Source organism: Diachasma alloeum, unplaced genomic scaffold, assembly GCF_001412515.2.
Source record: "Diachasma alloeum isolate Michigan unplaced genomic scaffold, Dall2.0 Dall_scaffold_00399, whole genome shotgun sequence".
NCBI lineage: Eukaryota > Metazoa > Arthropoda > Insecta > Hymenoptera > Braconidae > Diachasma > Diachasma alloeum.
In genome coordinates, this window is record NW_021680538.1 from 56797 (window position 1) to 77281 (window position 20485).

General features: G+C 40.0%; 1 protein-coding gene across 1 annotated transcript in view; it reads left to right on the forward strand.

Annotated features, from left to right (window-relative positions):
* The first annotated feature begins 15800 nt into the window (after window positions 1-15800).
* LOC107041993 (ras-specific guanine nucleotide-releasing factor 1) overlaps window positions 15801-20485 on the forward strand; it is a 310250-nt gene continuing 305565 nt past the window's right edge. The window contains exons 1-2 of the mRNA XM_015262838.1: window positions 15801-15809; window positions 16868-16984. Coding sequence (XP_015118324.1) covers window positions 15801-15809; window positions 16868-16984 — 126 coding nt within the window. The remainder of the gene's footprint in view (window positions 15810-16867; window positions 16985-20485) is intronic.

Here is a 20485-nt window from a genome sequence, read left to right on the forward strand (position 1 = left end):
TCGAGATTCTACTGGCCAGGAATAATAAAAGAGGTGAAAAAATTAATAAAATCACGCACAACCTGCCAACACTAGAAATTTCAGAGAGGACAAACCCATCAACCCATGCTTATAACAGACACACCAAGCGAGCCAAATTTTTGATAAAATCCCTATAGACACTCTCGGACCACTACCCAGGACTAAGAAAGAAAATGAACACATCCTAACTATCCAAGACAATTTTTCCAAGCACTGTACAGCCATTCCCCTAAAAGATATCCGAGCGCACACCGTGGACCAAGCGTGAACTACTCAATACGTTGCTTTATATAGGATACCTCGAGTGATCCTATCCAACAAAGGGACTAATTTCACCAGCAACCTGATCGCACAGCTGGGAAAGCTACTGCGATTCCATCATGTGACCATTTCAGGACACCAGCCCCAAAGCAATAGAGCCCTCGGAAGTAGCCACCACGTACTTGTGCAATATCTTAGAGCATTCAACGACGAGTTCACCGATTGGGATGAACTCCTTCCTTATATTATGCTGTCCCATATGTAACGTGACATTTTCGTATGGGGGTTAAAAATGCCTATTACCTTCGCCCTTCTTCCCCTTCATCTAGTTAAACTCAAAAATACAAAAATCTATGGGCGCCAGGTAATTTTTAGCCGGAATTACCAATCCGGATGATTCTACAAAACCAATTATAATTGATTCCAAAACCTCAAAATTTACTCAAAAAGGGAGAAAACTAGATTTCTGGGGAAAGGTAACGGTCCTGGGTTCGCTCCGTGTGCTAGGTTATGGAGAGAGGGGTGGATTTCAGGTGGAGACGGGTAGTGGGTGGTCAAAACTACAAAAAAGAGAAGAAATCGACATTGTCCTTACTTGTGTCACTATTGAAATTAGTCAAAATTAAGAATTTACATTTATACATAGTGGATTTACCACAAAAAAAAGAAGAAAAGATTGATAATAATAAGCAGCAATTTTCTAACGGACGCAATATAATGAATTGACTCGAACTAGCTGATCCTAACAATAATACATTATTGATTAATTCGGCTTCAAAATGAGGTCATAAATTCCTCAAGGATAATAGAATAGTATTTACTAATCCCGAAATACTCGAGAATTCCGCGGACTGGGGGGGAAAGGTATACGGATTCCCCGTGAGAGTGAGAGAGCGAGGCAATAAACCCACCCGTGCACGTATAACGTACGGCGGGAGGAAGCAAAAATTCCCTAAAACTAAACTCGCCGTAGCGAAAAATCGGCAGAGTAAAATCCGAAAAACCCAGAGCCCTCGTGCTCGGGAAAGTCTAGAGAAGCCAATGAAACCAAAATCAGAATTGTGGGATCGTTGGGAGCCACTCCAGATTGAGTTGTACCCGGAGGGAAATTTAAACGGAGGAACGCTTACGGGAAGCGATAGTCACCACTGGTAGCCACGTTAGGGGGGTTATCGCGAGTGGGAAAACTCTTCGCAATGTGTACGTAGGGAAAAATAAGAATGCTCCTCGCTATAGGAGCGAGGGAGAAGAAAATAGCCCACGTCGAAAATCGTACGATTTCGACTGGGAAACGATACAGGAACCTCATTACTAAATAGGCACACTCAATGAACCCGTAAATCATCTTAAAGGTGATTGGAATAATCCGGAGTGGGGGAAAAACTCGGAGCCGACCCAATTTCGGTGGAATATCCGATCCAAAATCGGAGGGACCCGTGGATAAATTCCGGGATAAGGGTTAATAACACATCCGAACCCACAAATCCGATAAAAGGGGGGTGAACCACCACTGCACGTGGCTGAAGGCCACGCGAGGGATACCGCCACGAAGGGGAAAAACCGACGCCATTATCAATGGCTCGGATAAAATTCAATTTCCACCGTAAAACTCACGATCTTCCTGTGTTGAGAGGTCCTCTTCCCTTTCCGGACCATTCTGGATAGGTACGGCTTCTCCAAAAAGTATAATAATCCACGTGGCACAATTACGTTGTGTGGACACACTCAAAATTTCGCACGTGACTAATGGTCGACGACGGTCAACGCGGAACTAACTGCCCTGGGTTAGTGTCACGAGCACTAACCGCAGCGCGAATTCTGGCCAACAGAGAGGGGCTCTGATTGGCGGAGATTTTCGGCACATCAAGCGTCGGCTTTGTTGGCGCCACCAAATGCTTTTGGGGAATTCAAACGCGACAAATACTCAACTCTAATTTCTCTATACGTAACTTTATAAAATTGACTAATGATTAACCTGGGCCGAACTGTTGGGCGTTCGGAAAATTACTAAGGGTTTTTGGCCCTTCCTACGGGTCGGTTCTCCTGGATTCACGGGGTTAAAAGACCGATACTACTAACTAATTCCCCTAATTTTTCAAAACTCTAAGCAACCTGGCAATTCACGGGACAAAAGGGTTGCACTTGTTCCCCGTGACCTTCCACCGAAAATCTAAAACGTAATCATCTAACCACCGTAAAATCCATTATAATTTGGAGCGCCGGCATTTCAGCCGGACCTAATCGATTTGCCGTAGGATTAACAATAGGGTGGCTCCCATAAGAATTATCGGATGACTCATAACTTGGCCCTTCTTCGCGATAATTCCATGGGCCCTCAAAAACGCGTAATTATTCCGGTCTTGAGATCAAACAAATGATATTATGGAATTAAAACACAAATTTAGCCACACCATGGGGTGGAAACCCCCAAACCTCATGGTCGTCACGAGGATTGGACTTCTGACCACCCCGGGGTGGAAAAGTGAAACGCTCTCTCTCGCTACTTTTTACTCACGGGTCGCCTTCCTATGTCACGGGGGGGTTAGTTGTTTTGATGGCAGCATCGTGTCCTAACGAACATCCCCACATGTTCGTTACACATAATACGACGGTCCATCGCTCCACCCACTTCACCCCTTTCGAGTTGCTCTGCGGAAAGCGAGTACGGATACCTTCAAACCTCCATGAAGAGCATAAAATGGATAACTATAATGATTTCATAGTGGACCTGATCACAAAACTTGCAACATTTCATCAGATAGCCTTTGGCAACTTGGAGAAATCTAAGTTGTATAATAAAGAGCTCTATGACAGACTCATTAACCCTTTACAATTGTAAGTTGGGAAATGTGCGTATGTAAAGAAACAACCCATCACAGACAAACTGGACCAAAGATACATAAGCCCTTATGAAATCGCTAACATAACCGAGATGGGTAATGTATGGTTAGAAACGGAGGAGGGATACAGATTTATGCAACATTCTAATAATCTCAAAATCTGTCGAGAAGAATAAAATCCGCAAGCCCAGAGCTGTCAATCTGTCGCCCCAGGAAAAACAAATTAATGAGAATTTACTTCACCCACAGCATTGAAATCATGGAACTGCCACTAACCAAAGGATGCAGAATTCCACTGGACGCGGATGGGTCATGCTCATTCAACAGAGCCAACAACGCCATTATCGGTATTGGAATCTGGTTTGCCGACAACCACCCTCTGAACACCTACAACACTATTGAAGAAATACGTGTAACTAACATCACAGCCGAAACTACAGCAGCAATCGAAGCGTGTAGAATATGTCTAAGACATGACATCACTGCTATCGAGATCATCACGCATTCCAAATATTTGATAAACTGCATGATAGAGCATATGAGTAAGTGGAAAATAAATGCATGGCTGAACGCTAAATCAAAACCTGTGATGAACAAAAATCTATTACAACAATTAGATAGTCTAATGACACTTATAGACGTGCAGTTCGAATATTCTCCGATTACCAGGGTATATATAGAGACGAGAGAGCAGATGAGCTAGCAAAGTTCGTTTCCAAAATCGATAACTGACCGACAATGCGTTCCAGAACTGCCAGAAACCATCTCAACTTACTCAAACATCTCGTAACTTGCAGTTCGTTACACCGATCGAACAATTCTTCCAAAAATGAATATCAAGGATTACGTCCCCGTTTCTGCTACTCTGGAATACTCTCGTAACAACACAAGAGAAGGGAAGATTTTATCAAATACACCCCCTCCCACACAATCCTAGATTATATTTCGAAAAGATTGATCAAGTGAGACGTATACTAAAAAGCTGGCATCTCATGCTAACAGTAGATGTAATCAACACCGTGAGTAACACATATCCATGCCGGACTATGATAAAAAAAACAATTTAAAAGATGTAAAGAACTAATGAATTACCTCCTGTGCTCCAAACCCTTCGTCATTGAAATGTTTAACACCGTCGACCGTGAATTGAAGCCCATTCAAGACCATCTTCGAAAAATTATGAGAATGCCAAATGATGATAAAAAGGAGAAGCGAACCCCCTTACTTGGATTCATCGGGACCATTTCACGCAAGATATTCGGTACAATGGACTACAATACCTTTGAGCACATAAACAAAGGAATCGATCGGCTCCATCAAGATCAACAAAAGATCACCCATCTCATAGGAAATTCAACTCACCTCATCCAAGCAGAGATGAACAACATTAAGCAAGAACATAATAGACACCTAGAACAACTAAGGAGAGATGAAAAACAATTCAATGATCTCAGGTTCAATACAAGTCAACTGTTCGAGAAGATCTCGGGAATAGAATACATCATCCGGCTAAAAAACATGACTTCGACCACTGAATACTCTGCACAGAAATATGTAGACGGAGCCAATAAAATTGTCCAAGCCACAGAACAGGCAAAACATGGAAAAATACAGCCCATACTGATAAGCGACCAACAAATGGAAGGGGCAATAGCGCAGATAAAAAAACTCATCACTGATAGTGTCTTCACAATATCAACGAGCAAATTAGATCTGGCCATTCTCTCTCAAATCTCCACCATAGAGACAGCCTACCGCAAAGGAAGATTTCTCATCATCATTAACATACCCCTACTGGCTCGAAACAACATGGACTTATATCAGCTTATTCCCTGCAAATGACCTCAAAGAGTCCAAGGACACAAGACCATCGCCGCCTACGTTCAAACAAACTCTCAATACTTCATGCCCTCGAAAATCAATGAAAAATATGCCCTAACCAACCATAAATATCTCGAAACCTGAATTTCACTGAAGACTTCGCTGGAATGGCCTGAGAACATTGCTCTACGTAAACCGACAGCCCGACTGATCTGCGAGAAATATCTTTTCAATATACTAGAACTGATAATTAGCTCAAAGACCTATCAAAGTTGCGACGTAAGACTGACGAATGATCTTGACACTCAATGGACAAAATTTAGCAAGACCGACGGATGGCTTTTCTTCATGATCTAACCAGAAAAACTAGAAATATTCAGCACAGATAGTATACAAGAGACCCGCACCCTGAATGACACCGGCCTTCTATATTTGAATTTAAACTGCTCAGCGAAGACAAGCACTATTACCATTGAAGGGACCGGACTGGTTGAAATACAGCTGCCAACGATCCACGGAGTACCTGCAACATTAAACATCAGAACTCACTCCAACCCTGAGCAAAGGGCCTGAAAAACCAGATGCATTGACGATATTGGAAAAACACCCCTTACCCGTTGATGACGTAGGAAATACATTTGACCGTTCTATGCAAGAAACTGTAGAAGAGGCCAACCGAATCTGACTGCATCATCAAGATGACTACTAGCATCGTTTCATTACCACCGCCAACATCGCAGTCATTATAACAGGCATAATTGCGTATAAGGAAGGAATGATGGTGTCGTCTATTATTGCATGCTGCTGCAGAAGAATAGCGAAGAAACCAGAGAAAAGACGCAAACTGAGTAGGTCCCGGGTACAAATCCCGGTCTGGACTATCCATTTTTTTCAGTAAAAATTTTCTGGTGATTCATATTGAGCATAGTCCCGATATCCAATGGATCACTTTTCACCTCATCAAGGAGCTCATTGAGTGAGACCGTCAGCATACGGTAACACCAAAGTTGTCTCCATCGCTACGCTGAGCGATCCTCGAGGGTTTCGACTTCACCTCGACGTCCGCCCAGCAAGCTAAGCGTTACAAACTTTTGCTAATCCATCTGCAACAGTGCTCCCTCTAGCCGGAAGGTAAGCACTACTGCAGTCCAGAATTATGCTGCCTATGTAGATGAAGGGACCCAAGGCTAACAGCCATCTGTATTTGGCCAGATAATATGAAGGCATTACGTTTACAAGCCGGGATGGTTTCAAGTGTAGGTATGAAAGGCTGCTTCATCCCCCCCCCCCCAGAGAGTCAATAATAAGGACAACCAATTTTTAGTGGTGCCGCGAGAAACGAGCGAAACGAGACCAGATACGCGAGAGAATGATTTTTTTTTAATTGGTTCGCGAGAGAATGATATAACGGTAAGAAATACATCAATTTGTCGAAATCCAACCGCAATATTTATTCCCTAAAACTTACGTAGCCTTTTTACATATCCCCATTCTATTTTCTCTAATTCATGCATTTTTGCAGTTGATTAATAATTCATAATTCATCAATTATTCTGCCTCACTGTTCCAAATATCCTGCAATCAATAAGGCTAGCGATAGATTGATTTTAATTGTTCTTTTGAAAATAATCTCTCAGTGTCTCTGTAACCAAAGGAGCCACGCCACATTGGAACCAAGAATTTAAACACACTAACAGTTGCATATTCTTATCTGATAGCCGACTCCTCTTTTTCCTGAGAACTTGTCCAGCTTTCAAAAATAGTTTCAGCTGGTGCACTCCACGCTGGAATACATAATAAATCTCGGGCCATTACGGCCAGGCGAGGATAACCGTTTTCGTAATGCTGCCACCGTTGCAAAATGTCCATATTTCTATCTGCTTGACTACTCTCTACGTAATTATCCAATTCCGTTCTCCACTCGGGATTTTTTTATGTCTGTGGACCATACAAAGCTTTCAATCATCTGTTATATTCATCCCCTGAATCCTCAGAAGATGATTCACATTCTTGATGGTTTAATTCCTGTAGCTCCTGTGTGTATTCGGTTTTGAAAATGTGTTCGAACTTGGAATGTGATTCTTGCTGTAGTTCCTTCCTCCACTGAGATCTATCAAATGTTTCGGGTTTGTGTCTCGGATCCAATATCAATACTGCACAATAGATCCAATTAGCTTTTTGGTAATGTTTCAGCAGCTAGTCTCGGCCTTCTCGGAATGCCAATAAGACAGATTCGTCGCTTTTAGTACGATCAGGTCTATTGTCAAAGCGGGTACACAATTGTTCATGGCTACACAACGCCTTTGATAACTGCGAGAAAGCAAGTAAATATTCCATAAATGTCGCCAATGAATCCCAATCGCTGTTCGCCATAAGAAACTGCTTGAGACGTTTGTACTTGGAATTGAGAGAGAAGAGAGCTTTCTTTATTTTTAATCCCACTTCATTTTTAATGTGTAATATCCTATAGCTACTGTCACACCTAGTGGAGACATCGGGGGATACTTGCACAAATTTTTCTCCAAAAACGTTGAAGAATCGTTGTAGATCAAAGTGCAGTATTTCAGACAATTTCAGTGTTTTACACAACTCACGTAATTTGGACAAAGGCAGTAAATAAAAAAATGTATTTTTCCGAAACATATATGCCGGATATTTGTGTAAGGTGTATCGATGATATCTGTCACATTTATCTCGCATATTGCATATTTTGCCGCCGAAATAAGTTATGTGACTGCGATACATGTCAAGATATATATTGTTTTTTCATGTAGAACGAGACGAGATAAGCGAGTCAAGAGGAGACGAGACGAGAGACGGCGAGGGAATCTTCGACTCTTGACGCGACGAGAAAAGAAATATCGCTCGTATGTCGAGACGAGACAAGACGAGAGAACGAGTTACCATCACCGGGACGAGGTGAGAAAATGGTCATTTCTCGTCTCGTCTCGCGGCATCACTACCAGTTTTACTATGAACCCTCGGTTCAGTTGACGTAGCATAAACAGGAGTGGTTGATACTTGAGGCGCTTGTCCTCTTCCTTCGCTGTTATATTGCTCTCAGCCGGAGCCGAAAACTCAATGCAGAGTTTCCAGGGACTGTTTGCAAGTCCGAAATCGAGTGTCTGCAACTTGCACCCCTATAACGCGACTCCGATTGACTAGTGTGTTTATGACGCCATCCTGACCAGCACAAATGAAACCCTCACTTTCGGATATCGAGCCAGCAGACTTCAAGAAAAAGAAAGTCAGCTGGATAGACAGATCCTGCTCTTCTACCTGACGAAAGAATCCGCCATACGTGGGCTAGTCGAAGTGTTGACGGCGCAAGCTGGGCTACTCCACCTCTTTGATGGCCGTTTTTCGCCGAGAATTAGTCATGCTGGCCAGTAAATCACGAGGCAACTGACCATCTCGTCTACGACGAAACTCCAGACCGAAGGAATCTGCTATAGTATCTGCTGCCTTATAGAGAAAGGCCTGGATCCCATGTAACTCATGATCATGCACGAAATGCGGATCCAAGCCGTTCATTATATCACAAACCAAACCAAGCACCAGACGCTCATGGAGAGACTCCAAACTGAGAAGTCTTCGTCCCCCATTCTCTTACCGAAAATATAACCGCGAACATGAAGAGCGTGGATGCAGACTCCTGTGAATGTTCATCAGCTTGCGAGGATCTCTGTCTAGCTGCTTCAATTCGTCTCTACTCCACTTGAGGACGTGAAAAGAGTAGAGAAATATAGCAACAGCAAAGATATTTGTTGCAGCAAATTTATTCTTGCCGGAAAGCTCGAATTTCCAAATTTTGCAGAGTCGCCGCCGATATTCACTATGAAGAGTATCTTTCACTACAACAGCGTCCACTACGGATCGCTGATTGAAGTCAACATATGGGTATGATTCTTCGACGCCAAAATGATGTATGATGCTTCCATCCACAAGCTGAAGATCACTCACCTCGCGGCCGACTTTGCCCCTCTTCAGGTGGTAAACGGCGTACTTGTCCAAACCGAAACTCATGCAGACCACACGTGAATACATTGCAACAACGTCAAGCTGAAGCTTAAATTATCGCTCTTCCGAGGTTAACAATTTCACGCCATCCATGTAAAATACATGGCTCATCTGATGTCTCCTATCGCCAGGTCTTCATCTCTAATCCACTTCACGACGCCAAAGGAGTTGAGAAGCACTGGAACTGCGAACATTATGGTTGCGGCAACTTCAGTCTTGCTGGAAAGATCGAATTTTCAAACTTCGCAAAGTCGCTGCCGATATTCCCCGCGAAGAATACCTTTGACTACAACAGCGTCCACTATCGACGCTATGTATGCTATATAATAATATATACCACCCGGGTGGTGAAATGTGCGTTACCGAGGGCCTTATCGCCTTGCTTTCGAGTTGCTAACCCCTTTCACCGTACCCCTCTCACTGCAGATCGCTCTCGTGTCTACCTATCCCCCTAACGCCACGATTTCTTTTTCATCGCACCCCTTCCGCCTCGACAATTCAATCGCGCGTCTAATCCATACGATTTTCCCCTCAGATCACCCCTCACGACAAACCTGTCAAACTCACGTCCACGCGCCCCTATCCATCGGTCACCTACTCCCTTCGCATAAAAGAGTGCATATAACACTCATCCGTGGTTCATCACCCATCCTCATACAATTAAAAATCCGAGTATGCATAGGTATCCACTAATTAAGAGTTGACGACGTTGAAAGGTGTTGCCATTGCTTCGTCAAAACCAATGCGTCTCAGTCCAGTTCAGTTCCTGATCTGGCACCGGGATTAATGTATAAATTTCTCACTTCCCGACCCGAAGGGAAGAAGTTACTGACTATAGGTAAATCGACCTTAATTGGTCTTATTTTGAAGGTTTTTTGAATGTTTATTGTACGATCAAACGAACTCACCTGTAAGTGAAGTTCGATCGTGATTATATGAAGAGCCTCGTCGAGAGATTTGGATAACTTGTATAAGAGTAGCCCGCCTGCGGCTAGGTGGAGCCACACGCCTTCAGAGACCTTAGAAAAAGTTGGCGGTGACACTTCGGGGGTGAGGCGTCATTATCTTATCATTAGTTTAAAGTTAAGCAAAAGAGTAGAAAAAATTAGACAGGGTTTGGGGGAGCTAGTTGGGAGGGATTGAATCTCTCGACGAGGCTCTTAATATAATCACGATCCAAATTCACTTACAGGTAAGTTCGTTTGATCGTACAGGTATATTCGAGTCTCGTCTTCGAGATTTGAATATCTTGTAGATATTCAGCGATCATCCAATTTTTTTATAAGGCCCAAATTTAATATGGACATAAAAGTGAATACTTTGGAGTTATTCAAACAGAATAAATATTCGTAAGAGCATAGATCTTGATAAAAACATCTTAGAGCTAAGAGCAAGATCGAAAACATTGACAAATTTACATTGATATGACTTTCACATGGTGGCCAGACGTGTCCAGTTGATTTCTCATCCCACAGGTCAATCTCCAACATGGAAGGGATGCAACGGAAGGAATAGTAGTTCTAGACTCATCAGCTCAACTAAGTGCCACTAAACGAAGTCTGGTCGTGGAAAATTAGAGATAGTCGTTGAACAATCAAAGCGGCCATGATTGGTGATCATCTTTGACTTATTGAAATTATTTCAAGTTCTTTAGTGTAGATCACACTAGAGAGAGATGTTGAACCCATAGAATTTACGGAGCTTATGAGGCATGGAAACCATTCTAATGGGACAAACGGTTCTAGGTTGCACATAATAAATTTGCGATTTTATGGCAATTCATTTTTCATGGGATATATCTAGGTAAAACTCATGAGAGACATTAACGAAAACTAGGTATTCACAAAGTTTTTCACTTTTTAATGAAGCCCAGACAGCATGGTGCCTTGATAATTTGGTTTTGTATTAGTGTCGCACTCAACAACCGGCGAAGCAATAATAAAATATCATCTAGATAACCAGATTATATGAAGCCTGTAAATCAATATAATTTCTGACTGCTTTCGTCACTCGCGATAACGAGAGTTGAAAGTCCAAATGAGAAACAGGAAATTTTAAACAAGTACCATATGAATATACATAAACATGATGAATCTTTTGAAGTTCAAAATTGACCGTTTTCAAACATTTGTTTTAACAACAATGGTACAACCAAACGGGTTAATCCTGATAGGAATACCGAGGTTTTATTTGGCCCCATGCTCACATACGGGTTTATTCTTTCCTCAGGAATATTTCCTTTAATTTCAGATAATTTAGATTCTGGAGGAATTACCGATTGGTGAGAAACAGAATTAAAGGGAATAATCGAGATACACGATAGTCGTATCGGCCAAGAACAGTTTAGACTCCTAAACATCAGGCCAAGTGCACTGTGTATTCATACACGACGTCGCTTCCTCCTCCACTGCCTCCCAATGATTCACATTTAATATTATTAAAACGGGAAGACAAATTGAAAAACTGTCCTTAGTTACACTATATAAATCTTTCATGAGCTTTTCAGTGGTGCAACTCTAGTATTATTTGGATTAACAACGAATATGATACGCGCATAGCGATGGGTTGATATTCCCATTCTCGCGATTCACGTTATAAAGTGTGACATTTTGTTTTCGACGTTGGCAGCGCTGATCCAACTGAGATCCACATTCGACGTCGAGGTGTAGCCACCAGTGTAGTCAAATGTGGGAATGATGTGTGTGTTATGAAGGTGTTATGGAGAATTACGGGAAACGTTTCTTTCACTTGAAATCATTTATTAAAGTGAAACGGAAAATCAAATCTGTGTTTTATTTATTTTCCCTTTGCCGGAAATTCGAATTCGTCTCGTCATATCTATATGTAGACCTTGGAGATAGAGATAGTTTGCGAGGTTATAATTTAAAATTGTGTGATCAAGAATTAAGGGTCCATGGATAGCTGAAATTGAAAACAAAATATGAACTTTTTTCAAATTATATCAGAAAATGTTTTCAATTTCGTGGAAAAAATACTCTAAATTAGGTTATGATGAGATGCAAAGTACACAAAAACGATTTTGTTATTATTTTGAAAAAATGAGTAATATCTTCCAAAAAAACAATAGAAACAGAAGCTGTTTATAAAAACATTCCGAGTAAATATTTTGTTCGGCTGTTTCTGAACGGAAATCAATCTATCTCTTAAAATAATATAATCCCTGTAGAAAATAAAAAAAAATTGTAAGGAACAAACCCATTAAAATAGAAAATCTTGAATGTATAATTAAAAGTCGGTGGAAATAATGAATCTGGAGTAAAAGTGTTTGTCCTGCGTCGATTGTTAATTGGAACGATGTTCTATCTTGTGAAAAATGAATTAGTTGAATTTAATTAGAATGAAAAAATTTTACAGAATGTAAAAACGGTTCTTTACTCATTTTGTGGAAAATAATGACATCTGCCTAAAAAACAAAAACCAGTGTTTTTGTAAAAAAAACTGCGTCAAGAAAAAGGTTTGTTTGGTTCTTATTTGAAAGTACGAATTTTTTAACAATATAAACAATTTGAAAAGAAATCCAAGTCAGGGATGTCGAATGAATGGTCATAGTACAAATACAATTTTCTATGAGAAAAATAGTTTTAAATTGAATAAGGTCCTGAAAAAAATTCTCTATGACATAAAAAATGGACGGAGGACCAATTTTCTTGGCGCGGAGTTTTTCCACTCACAGTCTGGTATCAATCTAATCCTCCATCTTCTAATCCGCGCCAAGGATGTTGGTCCTCTTTCTATTTTTTATTTCATATAGAGAATTCTTTTCAAACCGTTATTCGATTTAAAATTATTTTTTTCATTATAATTTGAGTGGGTACTACGACCATTCATTCGACATTCCTGACTTGGTTTTTCTTTTTCATTTCTTTATATTTTTAAAAAATTTGTACCTTCAAGTAAACATCAAACAAAACTTTTTCTTGCCTCAGTTTTTTATAAAAATATTGGTTTTTGTTTTTTTAGGCATATTACCCTTCATTCACTCCAGCACAAAGAAATCAGAACAGAATAATTTTCGATTGAGAAGGAAATGTTTGTGAATGGTTCCAAAGGTTTTTGTCCTTATATCTTGCTTTCTTGAAAGTTGGATAGTTCTGGAGACAGTGACGTGACCGGGGTCGTTGGGAAAAATGAAGAAATGCTTCCGGTTAGACTCCGGTTCAACTTCAGTAGCATCCGAGGTTTTTGAACCGTTTTTTCTTCACGTCCTAAAAACGAGCTCCATTGCATTCAGCAAGGTTAGATTCCCCTACAAAGTCGGATAAGTTCCGAGGCCTTGAAATAATTTTAAAATGGTCTTAACCTCTTCAACCTTCCCGAAGGAAGTGGAGCCATACAACAATTGAACTGGAGCTGTAGCCTCCAGGGCACTTCAAATTCATTTGTTCAGACTAATAGAATTGATGCTCATCTAAAAGAGAAAGAGTTATGATGAATTTTGATATTTCATCTTCCCTGCATCCCGTAGTTGTGGAACTATTTTAGAGGTCTAGTTAATCTAGTTCCTCATCCGAGAGCAGAATTCTAGCAGTCGTCTCCAATGCCACTGGGGCACAACTTGTGTGTTTGTATATATGTTAAACACTGTTTTATCTTTGTGGATCAACGGTTCTATGAAGATAATGGAAATCTCTAGATTCAGATGTGTTGGATATTGTGCCATAAATCTGTTTAAATTTGTGCCTCTACAAATTCGAGGCCAGTCAGAAACCTCAACGAGCTTCAAGATCACTCTGAGAAGGGATCTGCATGGATTCGAGCGGTCTATACCTAGTAGCTCCTTCATTCCTGAATCTAGTTTTGATAGAATAATAATTGGAGGTTTTGAGCTTTGGTTAATGCGTCAGGCGTACAGTCAACTACTAGAATAGTGCATGAAGGCTTACGTTTATCCAGTGCAGCTTTGGATTAATACGTCAGGCGCCGAAGTAGCTATTGAAATCGTAAATGAAGGCTTGAAACCTTGAAATTGATGCGTCAAGCGCAGATATAGCCATTAGAATAGAAAATCAAGGCTTTGCACCTTGGTTAAATGCATCAGGCGCATATCCCAGTAAGCAAAGGTACATATCGGTATTAATTTTTAATATGTTCCTCGATATCCGTATCATAGAAACCCTCCATGAATATTCCATGTATGTATTTCATCTGACGGATATGATAGATGCCGATAGATGTTATTACAATAGATGTTATTCTGAAGTCTGAATCAAGAAGCTCCGATATTATATGGTGTTTATATGTTTACGCAGTTTAATTAACCTAACGTGAAACTGAATACGTATGAGAAGCTCTCTGTACGTTCCTCCTAGTCATATACCAACTCTGGATATCTCGAAATATACATTCCAAGTACATCCCATGGATCTCTCTTGACAATCCATATTATCTCTTCTCAATCTCGATATGTCCTGATTGAGAACTTATCAACACATATGAGAATTATTGTTGTCATGATGTTTATGGAGTATCCATACCGATACGTTCATCAGGGATCAATTTCCATACCTCCCATTTGCGAACATATTGGTATGTACTTCTGAAGTACGTACATGGAGATAGCAAGAAATACATTTCGGAATTTATTTCAATTGCAGGTCACAAAAATAATCGCTGTTGATTTCTATTGTCAAGATTCAGTTTGGTACGTTTCGCATATATATTTCTCTGATATATGATTATGCTCTATAAATCAAGCAGCACTGGTTTATATGGTTGTTGATATGTTCACGCAGTTCCATCAACTTACTGTGTGACTGAATCCGTATAGGACACCATCCGCATCATTTCTCCCAATCATATGCCAACTCTACGTACCATAAAAAATACATTCCATGCATGTCTCTCTACAGTACCTATTATTTCTTTCCAACCTCTGTGTGTACTAGTAAAAAAAATATTAATATATATGAGAATTATTGTTTTCATGGTGTGTACGTAATGTCCGTACCAATATATTCATCAGTAATACCTCTTAAATATGAAAATAAATATTACATTCAATTCGAATTCGCGGCATATGTATCAAAAGCATATGTAATTGTCTCGGTCGATAAATTCTGTAATGATACGTTCCCAAATCATGTCTTTTCGAATAGAAAACGTCTGTAACTAATAATAAACAATTGGATAAATTATCATAACAATCCAAGATTATGGTATCTTAATCTTCGACATCGTCAATCGAAAGATACCCTTCAATTACGTCAATTTTGAATTGAACTATACTACTCATTTTATACCAGTAATAAATAGAATTAATACAATGACCCAAGGGGCTAAACGATTCCTTCTGTTACAGACATTCATCAGGATTTCAAGGACAACCGCGATTATTAGACAAACCCCTCAATACCCTGCAGTACGGAGAAAATCGATCGAAAACTAACAAAAAATCTAAAATTTTATTTTTTTGACACTGTTAAGTTCAACGTCAATTACAACCTTGGTTTAAATCCCGGCCGTTTCGCCATTTTTTTCCCTCCAAATTATTATTTTTCGATCATTACCATTTTATATTACCTAAAAATATACACCCCTTGTAGTCAAATGAGCAGCATAGATAAATTGATAGTTTAAACAATACCCCATGTTACGTTCATGCGAAAAATGTATTGAAACTTGTCTTAAAAGATGTATTCAGTGCGTGACGGGGATATACCGATACGTACCACTGATATGTACTTGGAATGTATTTTGGATGTTCTATAGTCTCATTCGGATATATCTGTAGGATTCCTCAGGAATGTATTCAGTACGTATTGATATTCTTGAGGTACACACTAGGAACATATAAAAACTCTATTTTTGCTTACTGGGATGTGTCAGGTACGCCAGGATTTGAGCTGTTGTTCGCACTGTCCTGAGAGTCAGGAATGGAAAAGCCATCTGACTTATCTATAACAGCCTCTTTTTTAATTTCCTTGTACTCAACTTTGTCTCTGGGACCAGGAGTACAAGGTAAAATGAGGTCAGGCTGTGAGTCTTTCCACAAGGGATAAGCTTTGCCTACATAAGCCTTGGACGTCAATTGGTTCTGTCTCTAGGATCTGATCCGAGTGCCCAAAATAGGCTGACACATATGAAAATAGCTTACCTTTATTTTCATTGGATTAATCATCCAGAGAAAGGTCGATCAATCTATCCATATGAATTTTGGAATATCACTGAGAATTTCTTGATATGTAACCGCTCTGTGTAATTCCTCTTTTTACATTTATCCATGGTTATGTAAAAACTATGGGAAATAAACAGAAAAATAGAATATTATAATAAAATATACTGGAAACTCTGAGAAACTCCGCATGCGCACATACAAAAACAAATGATAAGAGGCGGGGCCTCACCGCCGAGGTGCCACAGCCAACTTTTGCTCTGGTTTCTGAAGGTGTGTGGGTACTACAAGTTATTGAAATCTCGAAGACGAGGTTCGAGTATAATTAATGTGTGAAGACAGGAATTCAATTCCCAATCATAAAATCAAGATATCTCATGTCGTGGCAAGCGATCAAAATTTACTTTCGAAAAGTCAAAATTCTTAAAAATTTATAGCTCAGTGGACAAATTTTCAATTGATTTGAAAATTTAGAGATAAGTCTATCTTATCTACTTCTCCTGGGAAAGGAATCGCCAACTCCATCAGAAACTACCACTTTTATCGATTTCGTATTTGACGTCGAATTGCTTATGGTCTTGGCCAAATGTGTAGTTTCGGCATTTCAAAATTTGATGCAAGTTGCTGTAATTATTAGCATGCCATGAATATTATATACAATTATAATTATTTCACCGTTATGTATCAATATCTTTTCGCGGTTTCTCCCCACGTATCCTCATTTTGATTGATTTGAATGTAATTTGATACAAATTCCGTTTTTGTTCCTCAGAATTTGTTATTTTACTACGAGAGCGAAACATTTTCCCGACCCAGCGGTGTTATATTACTTGAAGGTTGTTACTGCGATCGCCTCATTACAACACGTGGAAAAGAATTGGAGAAACAGGTAGGATTGCAATTTAATACTCTGCTTAATGTACCAGTATATATGCAATTCATAAGTCAATAATTCTATCGCAAATGAATATCCACGATTCAATACTTTTTACCTTTTGCTGCCGAATGGAAGCATTGTAATCCTTCGATTTTCACATTATTTCATTTTGATTAGAAATGATGTAGAATGGTCTGAAACGTGAAAATACGAAGTTGTCTGTATGTGACCATGTCCACCGCTGCCTACCCAGTGGTCAATTTGTAGAAAATTGAGTAATTACGTGGCTAAAGTAATTTGAAAAAATTTGAAATTTTGTCAGATTGTAGGTCTTAGTGAGGACTAACTCAGTACAAATTTTCAGCCCGATTGTTCTAATCGTTTTGGAGGAAGAGCCATTCGTTTTTAAATGGTTTTCCGCAAATATCTTGAAAATTGGTGGACCGATTTCGTTTCTTTTTGTTTTAAACATATTCGTTTTGATGCCTCCTATCTAAATCAAGCATAGCCATTTATGCAAAGTTTTTGAGATATTCCCGGTTTTCTCTAAAAAAAAATTTATAAACACTCTAATTTGTTCAAAAATCCAGATATCAACTCGAAATTTGCACAAAAAATATGTGTAGCGGCTCATACGCAGTATTCGAAATATTAGAATTTTGATAGCACCCATGGAGGTAACAGTAACGATCTGAAATGTTTGCTGCTAGTTAGGGTTGTGAAGCTATAAACTTTTGTAATATTTCAGGCAATTTGGAAGCCCGTCATGAATGTATTGATAGCGAAAAAAAAGAAATCACTCCGTAACATGCTGATTGTCACATGGCACGCTGTCATATGCTCGCTGTCCCCTGCTTGTTTTTTAACAAGCAGGGGAACAGAAATGTACTAGCACAATAGATTTTCGATAGAACCAAGTTCATATCCTTCACACACAATATTGGACAATTGGGACCTATAATGCAGTTAATTATCTACCCCTGCGAAAGCATGCAGAAAATATGCTTTACTTTCTTTACTTAGAATAAAAACATTTCTTAATAATATGAAAATGGTCAAGTTTTGTTTATCAACATCAGCAGGAATTCAATATTTTTCATTCCCTGATAGCTTAGAATAAAAAATTCAGTGTATGAAACCATTCTGAGCTCTGGTTATCGGTATTCTCGAAGAAAGGTAGGAAAAGTGACTATATGGCAGGTTTCCATCGCATGCAGTGTATGATGTAAATATTTCAATAATGTTATTGTTGGAAGGCAAGGCGATCCATGTCTGAATTGCTGCGTTCAATAAGATTTTCCCATAGGAAAATAACTTGAAAAGAATCAAAAGTCGATCACTTTTTTTGACTTTTTTATTGATTTGATTTTCAGAGATAATCAAAATGAAGTTTAACGTAATTTGTAGCTTGAGATTATTCGGCATTATGCAGAATCGACGTAGTAAACTCAAGATTTTACGGGTATATGGCAGTTATATTGTATAGGCTTCAAACTGTTGCACTGTTAATTCTGTGGGTGAAGCGTCACATAAATATACACGCATGAGTAGAATGGTTATGTGAATATCTGCCGTTCCATCAAATATCATAGGCTAATCCGGCTACAAAGTTTTCGATAATTTTTTGCTTCAGAATGGAAGCATTGTATTCTTCCGAATTTAAGTTTTTAGTTTTCTTCGTGAAGATGACTAATTTGGGGGTCAGGAGTCCGAATCTGATGTTTTTAGACCCTGTCCGTATGTATGTGCATATGTATGTCCGTATGTATGTGCGTGTGTGTGTGTGTATGTGACCGATTCAGTGTTTTTACGATAACTTCAAAAATAATCATCTGAATCAATCGAATCTGGGCTAGAAATATTCGTTTTTATGTTACACAGACCGAGTTCGAAGATGATGTCGATTGCGCTTTTAGTTTTTGAATTATTGTTAAAAATTTGGCCCAAGGTTGGGCCAATGTTGACGCAAGGTTCGCACAATGTAGGCGTAATGTTGGAACAAGGTTGGTACAATGTTGGCATAAAGTTGGCGCAATGTGGGCGCAAGGTTAGCGCCAAGTAGGCCTTTATGGAAGTGTTATGTGGATCTTATGAGAGTTTTGCGGGGGTGTTATGGGGGTTTATGGGGGTCATGTGATGGTCTTATGTGGGTCTTATGGGGGTTTATGGGGGTCATATTAGCATCTTGTGGGAGTCTTATGTGGGTTTATGGAGTTCGTATGAGGGTCTTATGGTGATCTTATGGGGGTTTTATGGGGGTCTTATGGGGGTTTATGGAGGACTTACGGGGATTTAGGGGGGCCATACGGGGGTCTTATGGGGATTTATGGGGGTCTTAAGGGTGTCTTATGGGGCTTTATGAGGGTCATATGAGAGTCTTATGGGGGTCATAAGGGAACCTTATGTGAGTTTATGAAGGTCACATGAGGGGGAGTTGCCAGGAGGGTTGCTAGGGAGGATTTCTAGGGGGGGTTGCTAGGGGAGGTTGCTAGGGGAGGTTGCTAGGGGGGTTGCTAGGGGGTTGCTAACGGGGATTACTATGGAGAGTTGCTAGGGGGTTGCTAAAGGAGGTTGCTAGGGGAGGTTGCTAGGGAGGACCCTGTGCGTATGTATGTATGTATGTATTTGCGTGTGTATGTGTGTATGTGACTGATTCAGTTTTTTCACGATAACTTCAAAAATAACTATCTGAATCAATCGAATCTGGGCTAGAAATATTCGTTTTTATGTTATGTAGACCGAGTTCGAAGATGGTGTCGATTGCCCTTTTACTTTGTGAATTATTCTCAAAAATTTGGCCTAAGTTTGGCCCAATGTTGGTGCAAGGTTGGCGCAATGTTGGCGCAAGGTTGACGCAAGGTTGGCGCATCGTAGGCCCTTATGGGGGTGTTATGAGGGTTTTATGGGAGTCTTATGGGGTTTCATGGAGGTCTTATGAAAGCTTTATGGGGGTCTGAGTCGGTAAGAGTGCCCGGTGCGTATCTGGGAGATCCGGGTTCGATTCCCGGCTGGGTGAAACAGAAATTTTTTCTCTCTAAATTCTAATTCGCTTAGAATTTTTTTTTTTCGTAAAAAAATCATTTATTCATCAACAGATGCAACGACGTACAATCTATCTGATCTTATGGAGGTACAATCTATCTGTCTTATGGAGGTTCATGGGGGTCATATGAGGGTCTTATAGGGGTCTTATGGGGATAGTATGGAGGTCTTATGGGGGTCTTATGGTGGTCTTTTGGGGTCCTACAGGGATTTATGAGGTCATATGTGGGTCTTATGGGGGTTTATGGAGTTCGTATGAGGGTCTTATGGGCATCTTATGCGGGTTTGATGGGGGTATTATGGGGGTTTATGGCGGTCTTATGGGGATCTTATGGGAGTCCTTAAGTGATTCATGGGGGACTTACGGGGATTTCTGGAGGCTATATGGGGGTCTTATGCGGGTTTATGGGGGTTATATGAGGGACTTATCGGGGTCTTAAGAGAGTCTTATGGGGGTTTATGAGGGTCATA